This window comes from Leucoraja erinacea, chromosome 1 (genome assembly GCF_028641065.1).
Source record: "Leucoraja erinacea ecotype New England chromosome 1, Leri_hhj_1, whole genome shotgun sequence".
Classification (NCBI taxonomy): Eukaryota; Metazoa; Chordata; class Chondrichthyes; order Rajiformes; family Rajidae; genus Leucoraja; species Leucoraja erinaceus.
This window is the reverse complement of record NC_073377.1, coordinates 104,833,792-104,854,983: the sequence shown is the minus strand read 5'-3', so window position 1 is coordinate 104,854,983 and position 21,192 is coordinate 104,833,792. Positions and strand designations below refer to the sequence as shown.

Sequence of the window (21,192 nt, the reverse complement as noted above, 5' to 3'; positions counted from 1 at the left end):
GCAGTCCTGCACTGCCTGATGTTATAACCCGCTTCTTGAATTTCAGGGAGAGGAATTATGTGGAAGAAGCAATATCTGGCTCAATCCCTCAGTACATTCCTGAAGCACACTCCTCCTTGATCAACTCTACACCAGGGCTGATTATTCTTTTGATGCAAAATAGGAGGGAAGATAGAAACTGAGCCAGGAAAGTCAAGGGAAATAAAACTATTTCAAATTATAAATTACAGCAACAAGGCAACATTTTACCTGATTTGGCAAGAAAATTGATGAGTGCATCTGTCTCACAGCTCTTGTACAGATCATTGTGCTGAGAGCTGCAGTTTAGAGCCAGGTTATGTATGCGCAGCCGTCTCTGTCCAGCAACATTAGTGTAGAGCAGAGCACACTGGAGAGAGCAAAGCATAGCACATGATGGATCTGCCTTGTATTGCACAGTTTTAAACCAAAACATAAAATCAGCAAATCATTAATCACATCCTCGTTGTTTACCTCCAAATGAAAGGTAAACTAAATTAATCTAAAATCCTTCCACACTTAAGGAAGGCACACAGCGATAAATAGAATATTTTGACAGCCTTAACTGAGAAAGAAATGACCTTATAAGTGAACTCTTGAAAGTAAATACCATAAATTTGTGTGCCAGATAAAAAGTTTACATATCATATATATTAAGGGACGCAATATGAAAATATTCCACGCACTGAAGTTAATGGACAGAAATTCTTGCTGCCCATGGGATTTTCAATTTCTCACAAAGCTCTGCATTCGGATTATATTCTTGTACAGCAATATTCTCCATTGACATTTAAATAGCTATCTCTGAATTCTGTTTTGCCTCCTTGCTAAGGGAGTTTTTTTTTCTCTCTCTCCACTTAAATGAGGATCACATTCCTCTGCATCATTAAATGATGTATCTCTGAATTACGGCAGTCCATATCTAGTCAATCTCTGTCAAAGTAATCTGTAACCATAACTTTTCCAGTATTATTCAATGTGATCTTCCTATTAACTCTGTTCTCCATTAGCAGCAATATACTCTAACTTTGTTTATATATTTTGACATCATAATTCATCAACACCATCTTGTTCTGCTTGACAGGCCTTTAGGTAAATTTAGGTTTTGTTATACTAATAAAGAAACGACCAGGAAACTGATAGAAACATTTAACATCAACATAATGTAAATCTCATCATTATGTTAAATAATCATTAAATTTAGTTTGAGCCAAATTAAGTTTTCCAAAATTTCAAGTAACTCCTGCTTTTCCACCCCTCCGCCACTCAAGTCATTCTATTAGTTACATCCTTGTTTCCCTGTTGTTAGCCCATTTACCCCATCCAACAATAGGCCATTATGGACTCCACGCTTCCTGAGATCATCTGTTACCAGCTGTGTTTTGTTCTGTCTTTCTATCATTCAGTCTGAAGAACGGTTCCAACCTGATCCGTCACCCATTCCTTTTCTCCAGAGATGCTGCCTGACCCGCTGAATTACTCCAGCTTTTTGTGTCTAGCTGTTTTTTGCACTGAACAGACTAAACAGTTCTGCAACAAAGTCATAAAATGGAAAAACACAAGATGCTGGAGTAACTCAGCGGGTCAGGCAGCATCTCAGGAGAACATGGATAGGTGATGTTTCGGGTCGGGACCCTTGTTCAGACTGAGGTCAAAATTCCACCATAAAGACAAGCAGGATGCCCCGATGAAGTGAATGATCTGATATTAAGCTGGTTCTTTGTTGTTCCTGTTTTCTTTCCATCCTTTGGTTTTTCTGTGTTTAAAGCCATCCCACCAATATCTGCTCTCAAACCTGTGCCATCAATACCCATGGACAATTTAGAAGTTTTTATTTATTCACCATTTGATTGCTACGTTGGCATCTTGTTTCGGCTGCCCAGTGCACCGTGCCCAATGCTGGATCAAATCAACCATAATCATGGCAAGGATGATAGAAAGGACAGTGAAATATTTGCTTTTCTGGAAACTCCAAACACAGCCAAATATCATATTGGAACTGTAAGTGCAATTTTGATAAATATGACACCAAATTGTAAAGAACAAGTTTACGTAGCGGAGCAGTGTTGTCACACATTACCTGAATTAAAGCTCCATATTCTTCGTTGAGTTTATCATCATGCTTGAACTCTACTGTGATTGCCTTATCACAGTCAATGGCAGCCAACTCCACATCAGTTGTGTTGTTCATATACATGGAACCTAAGAATTCAGTTGCTCTGAAACCTTGATAGCAAATCCATGAGAAGAAAAGGTTTAGAAAAAGGTACAAAAACCATTAAAGAAAACCTTTTCTCATATTCGACACGTTGCCAAACTGACAGGTCTATTTCAAACAGCACCTTTTCCATGTTATCCCTGGTGAACACAAGAATCTTTTGCCTCTTCTTTTTGTACATATGCTGCATTTCTGCTACCTCTCCTGAAAACATGATGGCACTTTCCACTTGTATGCTGACTACAGCCTGCTCTACCTCACCATCAACTCTCCTGATCTCTCCAGCATCTCTCAAGTGAACGATGATCCAATATTTCAACCAAATATCAAGAAGACCAACACAATTATTTTCAGTATTTGTTACAACCTTGGCTCCCTGATTCTATCTGCCTCTCTGGTATCAGTCTGCAATAGAGCCAGACTGTTCACAGTCATGGTGTTACGTCAGATTCTGGGACAAATTTCAGATCCTATTTCCCATGCTATTACTACGACTGTGTTGCATTTTGGGACGTCGAACAAGGGCAGGACCTGCACAGAAAAATGGTAGGCCTCTGGGTAGTGTTGTCGAGCAAAGGGATCTAGGATTACAGGCGCATGGTTCCTTGAAGGTCGAGTCGCAGGTAGATAAGGTGGCCAAAAAGGCTTTTGGCACTTTGGCTTTCATCAGTCAGAGTATTGAGTATAGTAGTTGGGAGGTCATGTTGCAGTTGTATAAGACGTTGGAGAGACCGCATTTAGAATATTGTGTTCAGTTCTGGGCACCATGTTATGGGAAATATATTGTCAAGCCTGAAAGTGATCAGAAAATATTTACGAGATTGTTGCCAGGACTAGAGGGTGTGAGCTATAGGGAGAGGTTGAGTAGGCTGGGTCTCTATTCCATGAAGCAGAAGAGAATATGGAGTGATCTTACAGAGGTGTATAAGATCATGAGAGGAATAGATCGGGTAGATGCAGAGTCTTTTGCCCAGAGTAGGGGAATCAAGGACCAGAGGACATAGGTTCAAGGTAAAGGGGAAAAGGTTTAATTGGAATCCAAGGGGTAACTTTTTCACACAAAGGGTGGTGGGTGTATGGAACAAGCTGCCAGAGGAGGTAGTTGAAGCTGGGACTATCCCATTGTTTAAGAAACAGTTAGATAGGGCAGGCTTGGAGAGATATGGACCAAGCGCATGCAAGTGGGACTAGTGTAGCTGGGACATTGTTGGCCGGTGTGGGCGAGTTTTCCCACACTGTATCACACTATGACTATGAATAGTTGTTTCCATCTCTATTAACATTGCCCAATTTCTCAGCTTGTCTGCCACTGAAACTTTTGTCTGTGCATCCAGATTGAGTTTTTCCATTGCATCCCTAGCCAGCCTCCCTTGTAGTACACTCTTCAAACAAAAGTCTGCTGCCTTGGCCTAATTAATGATGTCCTGTTCATTTATCATACCTGTGCTTTCTGACTTTCATTTGATGCTAATTAAACAATGCCTCAGTTTTAAAAATCTCATCCATATTTACTAGTCCCCACTTTGTCTGGCTGTTTGTCATCTCTGTAAACTTCCCCAACACTGTAACCATCCCAAGATATTTGTGCTCCTGGAATTTTAGTTTAGTTTTAATACTGCAATCAGATATGCAATACAAAGTGCACAATAATATTGAACAGGTCAGCCCAGAATGGCCATAAAAACAATGTTGCTGCTATGAAAGAGTAAATTAAACAGCAATGACCAGTAAAGGCAGATGGAGAGCCACATAGAGAAATCAAGAAGTTGCTTTCCATGTCATACTGTTCCTCTGTTCGGCGATCAAACAAATACATGATAAATACACAATAAATTCCACTGAAAATGTTGGATTTATCAATTCCTTTGTGCATGAATGTCTAGCAGGCCCATAATGCCAATCAAGCAATTTAGATATTTAGCATTGAAAGTGTGGAGTTGCAATCTTACAGATTTTAATTATTGTTGCATATTTAAAAAGATGATAATTAAAAATACATAACATTTTAAATAAATCTTTTCAATAATTTTTTGCTCGTAATTCTCGTCTTTCTTTCCCGTGTTGTTTTGTGTTCTGCATTGTTTCTGATTTAGATTCTGCAAACTGCAGTAAGGATTCTTCAGTGTGATTAGTTAAGACTCAGACATTCCCACAGCTGCAGTGTCCCCTGTAGAGAGGCACAGTGCTGAAAAGCATTGCTAATCATTGCAAGTTCTGCTGAAAAAAAAACACAGAATGTAGACAACAAGTGCAATGAACAATGGTGTACTTGTTCGGTAACCACTGTAATATATAGACTAATACCATTTCTGTTTAAATCACACAATTCCATCACAAAACTATTTGAATAAACCACTAGGCTTCTGATATTCCTAATTTGTGAACACACAGTAAGAAGTTACAAAAAAATCAGTTCATAGTGGTAAATAATATTTCATTCTCTCGTTACACCTGAAATGGTCAATGTATTGTGTATGGTGACCCCCAAATTTCACTGTATCAATTAGTGCATGTGACAATAAATGTCGCTTGAATCTTGAATCTTGTAATACTGTATATTACACCCTTTATTCTTACTTGACCACAAATTCCTCATTCAGGGCCTTCTCACCTGTGTTTGTCCTGACCCTCATTATGGCATCAAATCCTATTGGCTTCTGTACGTCCTTTCTTAGATCATTCAAGAAGTGTTCACCATCAGAATGTATCTGTGCAGAAAATAAAACGTGACAAGGTTCTTGGGAAGTACTGATTTGACCAGTTGATGGCACTGTGCAACAGTAAGATAAAACTCACAGCCAAAAGTAAATAAAGCAGATTCTTCTGATAACTAATAAAGTTTAAATATATATATATATATATAAAATTATATCAGCATTTCAAACTAGTACTACCTTACAAACAACAGTATATTGCTTCTTATTAAATCATTTTGGGTGAGATTTCATTGAATCACATAGTTAATTAGAAACAAATTTAACTAACAGCTTCTAAGTGTATACTTCATGCCACACAGACTTTGCTCAATCATACAATCACAGAATGGGTAATAGCTGGCTTTTCTAAATGATAAACCCAATACATGTCTCCAAATTATGGATCGATTAATTAAATCCCTGAGAACAATAGATCATATTTACTTCTATCACCAGACGATAGAAATAAAGATAATTGCTAACTTCAGTGCACTGTGACAAAGTTCCATGACAACAAAATCTATCCTCATTTGCAAATAACTATGAGGGCATCATGATTTATCATCGTACATGTGGTGGAAAATAATTTTACTTCAAATATCAAAGTAAGGGAATTATGAACTGTCATTTAAGATGTGACAGTCTGGGCCAGATAATCAATTGCACAGAAACAGCTTACCTAGTCTAAATACTCAGTAGAAAACGCATTCCTAAACCAGCAAAGGCGGGAATTGGTTAGAAAGATAGAATTGAAAGATAGATAGATCATCCACGTTCCTATATATGTGCATCTATTTATCATTTCTAAATGTATGGGGAGGCATCTTAAAAACAGGAGTAATTTTAAGTAACTCCAGCAATATGGGAAATGGTCCAGGCCACTCAGCCTCTTGAAACTGTGCCATCACCTGCGACTCAACTCTGAAATATCCATTATTTTCCACATCCTTCATAAACATCTGCTTCCCATAGATCTATTATATCTTAGATGTAACAATTAACAACCAGTCTAGCACTAACTGACATTTGTGAAAGAGAGTTCACAATTCTTTCCAATGGTTAGGATGAAACTGAGCAGTTACAGTGACAAGGCTCCATGCTTACTAAATTCTGAATGTCGTGCTGTCCGTTTTGATGGTACATAAGGTGCTTGGTTAGAATCAGAGTCCTGTGAACCCCAATTGCATTTTGGCTATGGTCTGGGTAAGAGAACAATGTTAACATGCCTCAATGTGAAGCACCATTGCAACTAGTTGGCAACATTCAAAAGCAGAAGTTCTTTGTTTAGCAGTGGAAGAAGGGCTGCTTCAGGCCCTCTGAAGAAAAACTGGGGATTCATAAAACATAGAACAGTACAGCACAGGAACAGGCTCTTCGGCCCACGACATTCGTGCTGAACATGATGCCAGGTCAAACACATCTCATCTGTCTGTACATCTCTCTATTCCCTATACTTCCATGTGCCTATCCAACAGCCTCTTAAATGCCACTATCATATCTGCCCCCCTCACCACCACCCCTGGCAATGGGTTCCAGGTCCCCACTACACTCTGTGTAAACAACTAGGCCTGCACATCACCACTAAACTGTCCCCCTTTCACCATCTAGCTATGTCCTCTAGTGTTGGACATTTCCATCTCAGGAAAAAAAAAAAATCCACTCTATCTATGCCTCATAATTTTATATACTTCTATCGTCTCCGCTCAACCTCTGATCTTCCAGAGAAAATAATCCAAGTCTATCCAACCAATTGTGAACTTGCAACTCCATTTGTCAAACTGTATGTGTTACAGAGAAACAGGCTCTATGTATATGCCAACCAGCAGTGCCTATTGTGATATTTCCACACAGTTGTTCTAATTTTGGAATAGGTAACTAATCTGCTGTCAAAGGTAACAAACATGAAAAGGGTCTCAACCCGAAACATCACCCATTCCTTTTCTCCAGAGATGCTGCTTGACCCGCTGAGTTACTCCAGCGTTTTGTGTGTATCTTTGGTGTAAACTGGCATCTGCAATTCCTTCCTACACATTGAATTTACTGGTTCTGGAGACTGAGATGCAGATGCTCACACTTGGGTTCTGCTCAAAGGATTGTCTTAATAATCATATTATGAATTTATTACTACAGAAAGACTGTTTTAAACACTTCCATTACCTCACAGTAGGTGTTTACTTGTTGATGTCTTTGGTTAAAGCTGAACATTGGAGCCCAGAGCTCAGGGAAACGGGGAAAGCAGGGGAAGAAAGAGAAAAAAGAGGACACCAGAGTCAAACAATCGGGAAAGCTGTTCGTGGAATTTTGACTGATGAAAATCAGCCTAGAGTTCAGAAAAATAAACTCGGGTTTGGGGACGAACAACAGTTAAAAGGAAGTCTCAAAGCTCAGAAGCATCAGGACTGGGGGTGGCACTGGGAATTAGAGGGTTCAGGGAGAAGGTTAAAAGATGGTTAAAGGGAGACTCTAAGTTGTTAGGCTAACCACGATTAACATTAAAACTGTACTAAACTATTAGATGGACATCATATTTAACCTGGCAGATATTGTTCATTGGGTTGGCAGCTCAGGCGGGTAGGGGTTGGGATAAAGATGCTTAATATTTTGCCATTACATATTATCAAGTTCACCTATTTTGAGGGTTGTATTTCCCCCCCGATTATCCAACTATCTACCTCACTGACCTCAAAACTAACTATATAATTTAGAACAAAATTGGATGGATTAAGGAATGGAAAATTAGAACAGACAAGAAGGTCAAAATATTGTCAATATCACCAAGATTAACTTTACCTGGAAATTGTTGTATTTGTACAAACTACCACCAGTAGCCAGTGGCACGACACCCATGGTTGTGACATCCACAAATTGATTTGGGAATAGAAATACATCCACACAGCAGCTATTGGCCACGCAGTCCTTTGCCAAAGTCTCATAAAAACTTGACTGAGATTGAAAGAGTACCTGTAGGGAGATTAAAATATTCCCCATTAATACAAGGAACAGTCACATTATTCTGTTGTTTGGGCATCCCTGAATGAGGTTAATAAACCAAAGATCCAGAAGAATTACCATAATCTAATGGTGTGTTGCAGGTAGAGGAGAAGAAATAGAATCTTATTCATGACAGAAAGAAATCTCATGCAAATAGCTTCATTAGAGAAATGTGTATACTGTATGTGGCATGCCCAAATATTCTTTGGTGATGGTCTGCATTGCGATTTTCGGTAAAACAAAGCAATGTGAGTTGAAGAAAAAATAGTATTTAATTACTTTTTTTTCCACATACATTCCCAAGAGTGGGTTTTTATCTTGGAATCCCATATTTTTTTAATAGTGATTTTTAATTCCATAAGGGCAAATCTCCATTAGCCAAATCCCATAAAGTGGTGGTGGGGGTCACCTGTATTACAACATAACATGTCAGCCACAGTACCTTCTCTTTATCTGTATTCACTAGCTTCCTGTCATCTCTGTTTCTCAGTTTTCCTGGAGCTTCTGCTGTCGGCAGGGATGAGTGGAATATGAATAATTTGCCTGAGCATTCTGCAGCCTGTGGAAAACAGAAAGAAGTAAAGTTTTGCATGTCTGGGGTGAATGAACAGTTAATTTATTTGCAGTTTGCTGTATGCCCAATGCAGTCTGGTGGTTAATTGACAAGAAATAATCCTATTTATTTGATGGTCATCAAGTTCAGACACTGAGTGGCTGTGCCATAATAAAGTAGGGCCTGCTCGCATTAAACTTGAGCCGGTTGGCATCATCCTAATTATTATCATTGACCCAAGGACAATATAAAAAACTGGAAAATTCTGCAAGTTGTCAGCACAGTTTGTTAAGGTTCCCTGTGGGAAATGCTCAGGAATGGATACCAGGTTAGGCCAGGCGGCAAATGTTCATGTTTGGACTTTGTCTATGAAACTCGTGCTACGACGCTGAAAACTATATTCTGCACTGTGCATCTTCCCCTTTGCTCTGTCTATTGTACACGAGTTTAACTTTAATCATGCAAAGTAATATCTGATCTGGTTGGATAGCATGCAAAACAAAGCTTTTCACTGTACCTCGGTACACGTGGCTATAATAAATCTAAATCTAAACCTAACACCATTCAATGGAATCATTCATCAATCCTATCTATCTCTATCTATGTGTGTGTGTGTGTGTGTGCGTGTGTGTGTGTGGGTGGGGGGGGGGGGGGGGGTGTATGGCATTTTGCCTTTGAGACATATTTTCTCGAAAACCAAACGCAAATACGCTGAGATTTGTATATATTTCAGTGGCGATTTAACTTACGATTTCGGAATTCGACTAAATTTGATCAATTATTTCCCCAGATTTTTAATAAAGTTGTTCACAAAATGGAAAACACGTCACAATGCACCCCCCTCCCCCGCACACGATTAAAGCAGATGCTCTCAACGCACAGGCGCACTTTCCACCACCCTTCCCCCCCCCCCCACCCCCCCCAACCACACGTATTTCAACGGCTATTATATATATCAAGGGGGGTAGTTAGTGTGTGTGTGACGCCACATGGCGCCCCCCCCCCCCCCCCCCCTCCCTCGCAACCACACGTTGGGGAACAGACAGACCCAATGGGTCTGCACTTGGTCTAGTTATGTTTAAAACCCTAGTTATGTACTACCCTTGTTGTGACTCATTACATGGCAGATGCAGCAGAAAATTGACTACAGTAACTCAGCTGTCAACTATTGACGGTGTCCAGACTCTCAAATTCCAAGATAGGGTTAATTCTAATCTTGAAAGAAAGCGATTGTGCTCCATCATTGCAAATTCCAGCTGTTCATCTGAAGCCAAAGTACGGAAATATGCTGGCTGCAGCCGTTTAACAAAATAATCTGTGATGAACAAGAAAGTCTGTCTTTGGGGAACAAAGCAACAATTGGATCCATCCGCTTACTTTAATGGATTTGTAGCTTACATTTGGCTTCAGAAAATTTTGTACTACCTACCCATTACCAAAACAATTGCAAACGCTTATTTCAAAGAACATTGTTATCAGAGGGTTCTGGAGCAATAACTCATCTCCACATTTCATTCTGAGAAGATAGCTTAAGGTCAGATGTTTCTACTTCATACAAAGGGACATAACTTCGGGCTGTTCAGGTCCAATAAATGCCGTGAGACAAACTAAAAATAAACAAGCACTCCACTTATGATACAACATTTAGAGATAAGCTGAGAATTTTGCATTTACAGAGCCAAAAAAAATGATGACTGAACATGTTCATAATTAGAATAACTTTTTGTTACCAAGATCTGCTTTCTAACTGATTTTAGTTGCATTCATTTATTGAGCTGTTCAGTGATTGGATCTTGCATAAAGTAATTGGTATAAGTATATAATGTACCATACCTGAATGGTGGTGAAATTTCCTACCTTTACCTTGCTGAAATGTCATCACCATGTATAAAGTTATTTAGACTTCAAGAGTTGTTATCTGAAGGCTATGGACCTGGTGCAAAAATATGGAATTTACTTTTGACCAGAATTTCCAAAGGGGCAAAAAGGCCTCCAACTGTGACTTAAATTTTCAATGAATCTATAGTAAATTCTCAGAGGATTGGACAGGGTAGATGCAGGAAATATGTTCCCGATATAGAGGGAGTCCAATAGACAATAGACAATAGACGCAGGAGTAGGCCATTCGGACCTTCGAGCCAGCACCGCCAATCAATGTGATCATGGCTGATCATCCCCAATCAGTACCCCTTTCCTGCCTTCTCCCCATATCCCCTGACTCCGCTATTTTTAAGTGCGCTATCTAGCTCTCTCTTGAAAAACAACCTGCCTCCACCACCTTCTGAGGCAAAGAATTCCACAGACTCACTACTCTGTGAGAAAAAGTGTTTCCTCGTCTCCGTTCTAAATGGTTTACTCCTTATTCTTAAACTGTGGCCCCTGGTTCTGGACTCCCCCAAAATCGGGAACATGTTCAGAGTCCAGAACCAGGGGTCACAGTTTAAGAATAAGGGGTATTTAGGACTGAGATGAGGAAAACCTTTTCACCCAGAGAGTTGTGAATCTGTGGAATTCTCTGCCACAGAAGGCAGTGGAGACCAATTCCCTGGGTGTTTTCAAGAGTTAGATTTAGCTCTTCGGACTAGGGGCATCAAGGGATATTTGAAAAAAGCCAGACGGGGTACTGATTTTGGATGATCAGCCATGATCGTATTGGCTGATCGAAGGGCCGAATGGCCTATTCCTGCACCTAGTTTCTATGTTTATGATCGAGAGTTCTGAATCTGCTAAAATGGAAGTGCTTGCGAATTCATGAAACAAAATGAAAAAAATACTTCAGTGAAAAATTGAATTGACTACCATTAATAAAGTACAAAATATATGAATGAATACGTTTATTGTCATTGCACAATACTGTGCAACGAAATTCCATTACATCTCCTCCGGTTAAAAAAATACAAACACGACAACCATTGACACATATGTACACTTATTAGTAAAATAATAAATAAGTATTTAAAAAGAATTAAAAAGAATTTGGCGGCATTTCTTGGAATTACATTTTGCTTCCCCAGTGTTCTCTGTTGGAATTAAGCTCTTTTATCGCACATGGGTAGAAACTATTTTTTAGTTACCGGTGCGAGCCTTCAGAGACCTGAATCGCCTCCCAGAGGGTAGCAGAGTGAAAAGGTGGTTGGCAGGGTGGGATGTGTCCTGCTTGATGTTTGTGGCCCGGCGCAAGCATCGGGCCCTATATATATCATCCAAGGAGGGCAGTTGAGCGTTTGTAATGCTCTGTGCAGTTTTTATAATTCCCTGCAGCGCCCTCCTCTCAGCCACAGTACAGCTAGCAAACCACACCAGGATTCCATAGGAGAGGATACTTTCCACAGCGCATCGGTAGAAGGACAGCAGCAGCGGCTGTGAGACGTTTGCTCTCCGCAGAGACCTCAGGAAATACAGCCGCTGATGTGACTTCTTCACGAGAGTGACGGTGTTCATTTGCCATTTGAGGTCCTGGGAGATGTTTATTCCCAGGAACTTAAAGCCAGTGACTCTCTCCACCATGTCTCCTTTGATGTATAAGGGAGCAGGTTCCTCTCTCCTCTTCCTCCTGAAGTCGACGACCAGTTCTTTTGTCTTTGATGGGTTGAGTACCAGGTTGTTTTTGGTACACCAGACAGTCAGTTTTTGGACTTCATCCCTGTAGGCAGACTCGTCGTTGTTGTTTATCAGTCCCACCACAGTCGTGTCGTCCGCAAACTTGATGATCCTGTTTGTACTGTGTGTTGGTATACAGTCATAAGTGTATATTGTATACAAGATGGGACTCAGCACACAACCTTGTGGCGCTCCTGTGCTGAGCGTCAGGACTGGGTAGTAATTGGACCCCATCCTGACAGTCTGTGGGCGGTCTGTTAAAAAGTCCTTAATCCATCCGCATGTGTTTGCATTAACACCCAGATCAGACAGTTTAGCAATATAGTCGTAAATTGTATTCAATTTGTAAATAATCCATCCTTAACCTGATAAATTATATTCATTTTTTTTCTCATAGTCATGCTAACATTGATACAAACATAGCATAGGTTACAATTATAATAATTTGCTAAATTAATCAGTGCGATCACTTAGGTCACCTATGCTTGATGAGTTGTGAAGGGACTCTGTGAAACAAAAACACCTCTGCTACAGGTGCTTTGAATGTTATTTATTATACACAGCCAAGATTAACCTTTAGATATTAGTCACGTTTGTGAAATTTACCCCACAGTTCCAAAACAAAAGGATAATTTTTAACTCCAAAAACTTATCTCAGTGTAATTCTACAGGATAGCTCTTGGATTCTTAGGACCTTGCCATCCATTTCACAATGGTCCCAGGAAATGGTGGCAACTGGGATGAGCATGAAGCAAGTATATGGTGAGCTTGCATTCCATGCCTCTACCCAGTTGTCCTTTGCGTGGGATGGCTGAGAAGATGTGGCCAATTCTATCCCAAGATGAAATCCCATCTTCACAGTGAAAATACCTGCCACCATATTGTGTGGCACTATCACCATGCTTAATGGGGCAGACTCAGACAGATTTAGCAACTCAAGACTGGACAACTATGAAGTGATCTAGGAAACCAGGAAAAACACCAGGCATACCTGAGAATGAGGAATCATGTTGGTGCAGCCAAGACAGGACTACTTGAATGCAAACCAACATGAACCGCATGCAACGGACAGAGTTAAGTAAGTCCATGGCCAATGGACCAGATTTGAGTTCTGCAAGTCCTGCCACATCGAGTTGTGAATGGTGGTGGACAATTAAAACACTCACTCGAGGAAAAGGCTACACAAATATCCTGATGGTGGGCCCAAAGCGGGATGTTAATTTTTACATTGTTCTAAGTCTTTACTCATTGTGAATATGTGTAATGCAAGAAACAAGAGTTGGGCAAAATTCTGTGGGACATTCCAACTGTTCTGAGCATGATTCTTGGCAGGTACAAAGATCCAAGTGCAGGCAACTCCCAAATTGGCTGGCAGCTTATTGCCCCTGCTTTACTGACTGGCATCTGATATGTCTTGGGATAGGGACTGGACATTGGGATAGGGACTGGACATTGTGCCTTCCCCCACAGTGGTGTCCATTGTGGGGGGATGATTTTTTGTCTGTAAGGTAATCCTGTTAGTCTTTGTCCAAGATGGCTGCCGTGAAGAGAGAGTGGACGCTGGCGCGCTTTAGCTGCCGCTGCTCTCTCTTCACATTGTGTTTTTGATTTTTGTTTTTGGACTGAATTCTGTTTTTAATTTGTGTTTCTGTGATGTCTTTATTATTTATTTTATTCTGATTATATGTTTATATTTCCTGTTAACCTATGTAAGGTGTCCTTGAGATGTCTGAAAGGCGCCCAATAAATAAAATGTATTATTATTATTATTATAATGAAATATGCTGGAGATTCTCCAGCCACAGGAGAACGTGCCTTCGTCACCTGGATCAGTATTTCCATTCACTTGAAAGGAGCGATTGCCCAGGTACTTCAAGTTATTTACTTCTTTTGAATTGTTATCCAAATGGTTTTATTGAGTAAACCCTACAAATCTATTGAATACACTTGGTTTCTTTAATCAAAAACAGTAATATTCCTTAAATTTTGAACTGTTTGAAGATTGTTAATGATTTTATAACTTTTCTTGAATATTTCAGAAAGGAAGAAACAATCAAAAACATTGTCTTCTTATAGTAGGAACAAGGAACTGCAATGCTGGTTTATATAAAAGCACACAAAGTGCCGGAGTATCCCAGCATCTCTGGAGAACATGGATAGGTGACGTTTCGAGTCGCGACTCTTCTTCACTCAAGAAGGGTCGGGACTTGAAACATCACCTATCCATGTTCTTCAAATAAGTCTTTTTGCAGTTTTGGCAGTCAGTGTGATAGGCTAAGTTTTATTTTGCATTGTTGCATTCCTGCAACCTCTGCGTCAACATGAAGAACAAGCCGTGGCCAGTGAGGATGGTGTTGGCATTGACAGCAGCTTTGACCTGGCAGACCTGTGGTGGTCAAATACACACATTTTTGCTTACAGGTTAGCAGAGACTGCTCAGCTCATCATCGATGACAAAATCTAGTCTAGTAACCCTTTCAGTTTATTTTATATTCATCTGTAAAACATTCATTTAGAAAAATATCAAACCTTCACTGCTTCCAGTCCAGCTTGAATTACCGGGGCAAAGACAGTTTCACTTTCACTGGTTTCAGCAAATATTTCAGGGATCTGGTCCAATAAGCTGTATAAAAAAAATTCAAAGTTAGTGTTGATGTGACATTGAATGCTTCATCTTACTCAGTGCATTGGGCACTGTTAACACCTCAGATCCCAGTCAGGGGATACCTGCTGAATTAAATCCCTGTTCTTGGTTCTGATTATGCTCTTTCACAATAAGGACATTTCCAGAATGGTGAATTGGAATTCCTTTCCCTCTACAGATGTGGCCTGGCCCTGGTGATTTTTTTCGGCAGTTTGCTTTTAACTGGGGAATTTCAGGAGTTGTTTCCTGCTACTTTAAGGCAGGAGATTGGTCTATGTGTTCAAACCATTTAGTCGCATTTGAATCCACAATTTTCTGAAGTGAGATCTGCATAAAATGAATCACATTGACACACTTATTTTCCAAATTTCAAATAGTGACAGGTTCCAATTTAAAATAAAGTGCAGAACATTGGGAAATATAATGCACAGAGCTAGAATACACTAACCCCGAAAAAAAATGGAGTGTTTTTGTCCTGGATGTATAATGCACAATTTACTTTATGTAGCAATGTTACAAAATTTTGAGATTTAAAAAATCAAGTTTGTAATTTATCCCATCAGATAAAGCATAAAAATAAGTTTAATTTGACACCTAATTCACTTTCATATCTCAAGTATTTAAAACGTTATGGCCATTTTCATACTCGGATATTAGCATCTTGTTCCCTATTGATTTTCTATGGACATAACAAAAAAGCTGTGATCGCGTGCTGTCAAAAGGCCATAACCTTCTTAAAAATTAAGAGAACTGAATGAAATTTTCAGTTATCGTAGATTGAACCATTCTGAAACAAACATAAAATAATCGAACTTGGATGACCTGAAATTAAAGCATATAATTAGTTAGTTACCCAAGTGTAGCAAATTTCAAACTTCAATTACTAGATCTAAACATCTATCCATTTCTTAATAAATGATTAACGTTTTTAAATAGCCCAAGTGTCCAAATAATATTCATAAATAATTCACAATAAAACATGATTTTAAAATCTCATTTACATTAATTTATAGGCCAAATGGAAGGAATTTAGTGTTCAATTGCTGTAAATTAAAGTCCATTTTAAATCGGCTTTCTAGTGGGTTCCTGTGAACGCGCTGGTTTAGAACGTTCACATTGCGCTGGATTTGTGCCCTCAAATGCCCAGAAAAACACTGCGGGATATAAAGAGTCCAAAATGAGCTACTCGCTATAGAAATCTTTATATACAGGGTTCTTAAGAAGCCCCTTTTAATGTAAAAATAAGGTACATACCTTTAATTGTTTGCTTTATAAAACCCTGGGGCTGCGAGAGGTTGCGGGTTTAGAGAGTGATTTTTAAACTACTATAACTATTATACAAGGCCATAAAAACTAATAATACCTTTTGCGACGGGGTCTTTCAGCGATTTTTCGTTAATGATTTACTAGGCTGAACATTTTCGATTGCAACAGCCTAGTAAAAATCGCGTTTTAAACCCGCCCCCTCTAAACAGCGGCAAAATCGCGCACACGGGGTGGGGCAGATTCTCAGACACGATTCAGGTAGGCTTTGTAACATACCTACTTTATGTCATTTTCTTTAGGGTGCCAGCTCAGTTGCCGACATAGAACAGTACAGCAGAGGACCGGGCACCTTTGGTCTACAATCAATGCTCAGAATTGATGCCAATTAAACTATTCCCAACCACTGCCTCTCTAATGTTGCTATATTATCTGCTTCCACCACCGCCCCTGGCAGTGCATTCCAGGCATTCACCACTCTGTGCAAAGATCTTTCTTTACAAATCTCCTTCTAACGTTGCCCTCTCTGACCTTAAAGCTTTGCCCTCCAGTCTTTGACATTTACACCCTGGAAAACAATTCAGACTGTCAACCCTATCATGATTTTATATATGGATATTTTTAAGGCAGAGATAGATAGATTCTTGATTAGTACAGGTGTCAAAGGTTATGGGGAGAAGGCAGCAGAATGGGGTGAGGAGGGAGAGATAGATCAGCCATGATTGAATGGCGAAGTAGACTTGATGGGTCGGATGACCTAATTCTGCTCCCGTCACTTATGTCCTTATGCCCAATTTTATTATTTTAAATACTTAAATAATGGGGGCATGAGATTAATCCCTTGGTATCATTAGACTCCATGTTTTGTTGTTCCTATTAGGGTCTAAATGAGGCCAATAGGTGTACAATTTAATTCACTAATTCTCGTATTGGTTCGTTGAATTTCTCTGGCATCAATTCAGCAGAACCACTTTTACCAACTGGGACCAGATTCATGTGTTTCTCGTACTAGTGTATGAAAGGTAGCCCCAAAGCACAGTGCTTATTAAAAGGTTGTTGCAATTGCTAGAACTCACCTTTAAATCACTGGCTTATTATTAAATTATTCATTTATGGTTCAATTTATTTATTTTAATTAGTCCAGAGTTGGTAATATTTTAATGGATTTATAGTGGACACAGACTGAGTGGATACGTACATGCGATAAGCTGGCTATGTCAGAAGGACCTCTAAAAATTACTGATGTTTAAAGTTATTCTGCGTGTGATTATTAGCTGTGTGACATGGCCCTATTTCACATAACACAACCACCAGTTTTTTTTAATTAAATGTTCCTGAAGAATTGAAAATGTAAAAGTAAGCTAATTGTTTAAAAGTAGATTTATGAACATACTTATACACTTTGCCATGAACGGTTATATTACAAACATTAGCAAATCATAAGATTTCGATGATTGAAAATTTACAAGATGGATTCGGTGGAAAAGCTGTTCACTCAGTCTCCGAACATAACTGTGATCTGGGATCTGCAAAATTCCCAAAAAGTAACATAACAACTTAAGACAGCAAATGTTGCCAATTTTCTGCAGCATTCCCAAGTCTCCTGCAAAATTTCAGAATCAGAACCCTTAAATCACCACGATCACTCCTGGCATATTGACATTTGCTTTCCTTACAAGGAAAAGCATATCTATTTCCACTAGCCAGCCAAAATGATTTATAGCAAGAGCAAATGATCTCCATTAGTCATCAATTATGATGCCCTTGGGATGATGTTTATTAAATTGCAGCTTCATACTGTATTTTTGATATCCAAATCAGGACATAATTTATAAGGATTTTGCATTGATATTCAGTTACAATAAACAGCAACACACCAATTTAGACAAATTTGAATAAACAAATAATTTGCAAGAATCGTAATGTTGGTAATTATAAAGGATTATATTTATGCTTACTTGTGAATAACATTTTGTGATTCGTGGACATCGACAAGGAAGCCATCCAATAGCGGAACAAACATCTCTCCAGTGTCCGACACCACTAACATCTGTGGCTGTGCAAGACTGCTTTTAAGATTGTAGAAATGGAGAACCTTGTTATAAGTGACAAAGCCAACTCTAATGGCAGAAGTCTCTGCTTCATCTGCCCTGTAAAATAAGATGAGTGGAAGACAAGATTGTTAATAGTTTCAAAAACTAAAACAGACACTGCCACTTTCTGAAATCAAATAGCAAGTGTGACAATTAAAAAATGTTAAATAAAAAGCAGGGGGAGTGTGGTCTATAATAATTTGTATTTTTGTATTATCTTTAAAGTAATACTGCTTCACCACTGGCAGTGATATTGGAATGTTGCTGGTAGATTTCTGTTTTCTCATTGAGATTAAGACTGAAAGTCAATTTGACCTGCATTTCGGTTAAAGTTGGGAATGAGAACTTGGTAATTTTCTGAATCGTGCGTACATAGAAAACGACAACTTGAATTTGCTTAATAACCTCAATATAGAGTAATAACAAAAAGTTAAATCAGAGGAAAGATACAAAGAAAGGCTACAACACATTTTAAAGAAAATCTCAAATGACAAATAGAGTCAAGCTTTAGGGCAAGGGAATTCCAGAGGTGGAGGCATAAACATAAACAAAGTGAGTGAATGAATGAATGAAAACCGGCAACTAATGGACAAAGTGAATACCTAACTAAATATCTATCTATCTATCCATCTATCTATCTATATCTATCCATCTATCCATCTATCTATCATGGAAGACGAGGCGAAGAGCTGTGTGGGGTTGTAGGAGTTAACGAAAAAAGGTCATCTGGCCTTTTAAACATATAGTGAGAATGTTAAATTTGAGAGTGGGAGTTAATATCTCAGTCTGGACTAACACAATGGGACATGAAAAGGCTTTACTCTTAGCATGCTCTCTAGTTAATGAAGGGGGTTAATGAGGGTTGGCTAAAAAAACATTAGGGAACATCAAAGTCATTGATAAGGATTTCAATTCAATAAATTTAGGAAGATGAAGATGCAGGTGATTTTGCAGAATTCAATGCAGGATATCACTTTGGTAATCCAGCACAGTACTGGAGAGTTGCTATCTCTCTGATAAAATGCTAAATCCAGGCCCTAACTGCGCCGCTAGGTGGATATGGAAGACTAAAGCAGGAATCCAAAATACCCAGATCAATAATGCCCATTCCATAATCCATAAAGCAGGTTATATTTCTTGTGCATGTTTTGTTGTGTGAGAATTGGTGGCCATTTCTCTCCCTCTCATTACCCAATAAACTTCCAAAGTACTTAATTGGATAATATATCACTCTGCTACATGAAAGTGGCAAGATTTTAATTTTGTTTTATTAAAGTAAAATTTCAGTCAAAAAGTTACAAATTGGTTCTTAGAAATCTAAGCAAATGCTTGAAGACCAATAAAACTGGACATTCCATGCTTGTTCATTTCTTTTGTTTGTGTGAAGGAAACCTGATAAGTTTTCTTTTCGTGCTTTTCAGCACTGCAACCACCTTGATTTATGAGGTGCTAAACAGATTACCAGCCCATGTCTTCCCACTAAACTGTTTGCGGTGTCTTCAAGATGTGGGATAAGATCATTTTATTGGAGCCTATGCATTTTTCTGCATTTTACTGCTATTTATAAGCCAGCAGAAATGTATATTCTGTTAAAATTGAGAATAAAACATCCGTGGAGACACAATAAACTGCAGGTGCAAGAATCTTGAGCAAAACACAAAGTGCTAGAAGAACTCAGCAGTCAGGAAGACCACTCCCTCAGAGTGGTTTGCTCATTGATAGCCCAACCTGTCCTATCCCCAGTTCCTTTCCCCAGCAACGTCAGAATTTGCAGCAATTGTCCGTACACCTCCTCTCTCATTTCCATCACAGGAGCCAGCAGCTGTTCCAAGTGATTCAGTGGTTTACATGCATCGCTTCAAACCTTGTTTACTGTATTCAGTGTGGCCTCCTATACATTAGCGAGTGTAGACTAGGCGATCAAGTGTAGACTAGGCGACAGTTTCACCAAACATTTATGCTGCATCTCCCCGTTGCTAATCATTTTAATGCCCCTTCCCGTTCGCGTACCAGCTTTTTTGTCCTGGGCCTCTTCCATTGTCAGAGGCCACACGTAAACTGGAGAAACAGCACCTCATATTCCGCCTTTGTAGCTTACAACCCAACGGTATGAACATTGAATTCTCCAATTTAAAGTAATACCTTCTCAATCCCAACTTCTCTTTCCACTGCCCCCCATCACTCATCCCACGCCTCACCCCCTCCCATCACCCCCACCCATGTGTGTATAAACTTCTCCCTCCATTTCCCACCTCCTCAGTCACGCTGCTCCTTTTCCCTCCTTCATAGACTCATCTCCCATACCAGAGTCTCCATTTACCTCTCTCTCTCCCTTTCCCCTCCCACTTTTACTCAAATCTACCTCCGGCTATACATTTTACCCCTCCTCTTCAATCCTTAACTGATACCCTTTTATCTCCTTTTCGGTTCTTGCCTTTGTCACCCACTCCTCAAATCTGTCAATGAAATTCCCCTTTCCCTCACCCGTATCCACCCATCACTTGCCATGGTCTGTCCTGCCCCACCCCACTCTTTTCCAGCTTCCTCCACCCCAATTCCAATCAGTCTGAAGAGTGGTTTCAACTTTGTTTTGCTGCAGAAACATCTGTGCCTGTTTTTCTGTCTAAATTGCACACAAAATAGAATGTATTGCATATCTTGTAGCCTTTCCACTTATTTCCAGCAGAAATTGTGCAAATTTGTAAATCAATCCAGATCCTTCCTACTGCAATTAACACTGGCACATACATCAATTAACCGTTATTATCAACACATGTGATGACATCACTAACATTTATAGTTTTTGACTTCATGACAGAAATGTATCAAAAGCTCTTTACATTGTTCGCTCACAATAAACCAAGTTGGGACCCATACATAAATCAAATGGTTTTCCATGCTGGGACATCATTTTAATAAGCACCGAGTCGTGCATGTTAATTTACCTGCGATACCTTTTTGGTAGGCAGCGAGTACTGATAAAGAACACCCAACGCGCTGTGATCACAGCATGGGGTTTAATCTGCACATTGTACTGCATGGGAATCCCTAAATATGGCTTATTTTAAGTCTTTTTTTTTCCAATTACCTCTCCCCCTGATTTCCACAACCTCTCC

The 21,192-nt window shown here is 39.4% G+C and overlaps 1 protein-coding gene across 2 annotated transcripts in view; it reads right to left on the bottom strand.

The window, feature by feature from the left end:
* The window catches only part of LOC129700275 (protein transport protein Sec24D-like), a 147,380-nt gene that overhangs the window by 27,955 nt on the left and 98,233 nt on the right, over positions 1-21,192 (bottom strand). For both annotated transcript variants that reach the window (XM_055640624.1, XM_055640629.1), the window contains exons 12-18: positions 17,942-18,133; positions 14,606-14,699; positions 8,366-8,482; positions 7,723-7,893; positions 4,848-4,944; positions 2,099-2,244; positions 250-388 (exon numbers count right to left, since the gene is read on the bottom strand). In XM_055640624.1, coding sequence (XP_055496599.1) covers positions 250-388; positions 2,099-2,244; positions 4,848-4,944; positions 7,723-7,893; positions 8,366-8,482; positions 14,606-14,699; positions 17,942-18,133 — 956 coding nt within the window. The remainder of the gene's footprint in view (positions 1-249; positions 389-2,098; positions 2,245-4,847; positions 4,945-7,722; positions 7,894-8,365; positions 8,483-14,605; positions 14,700-17,941; positions 18,134-21,192) is intronic.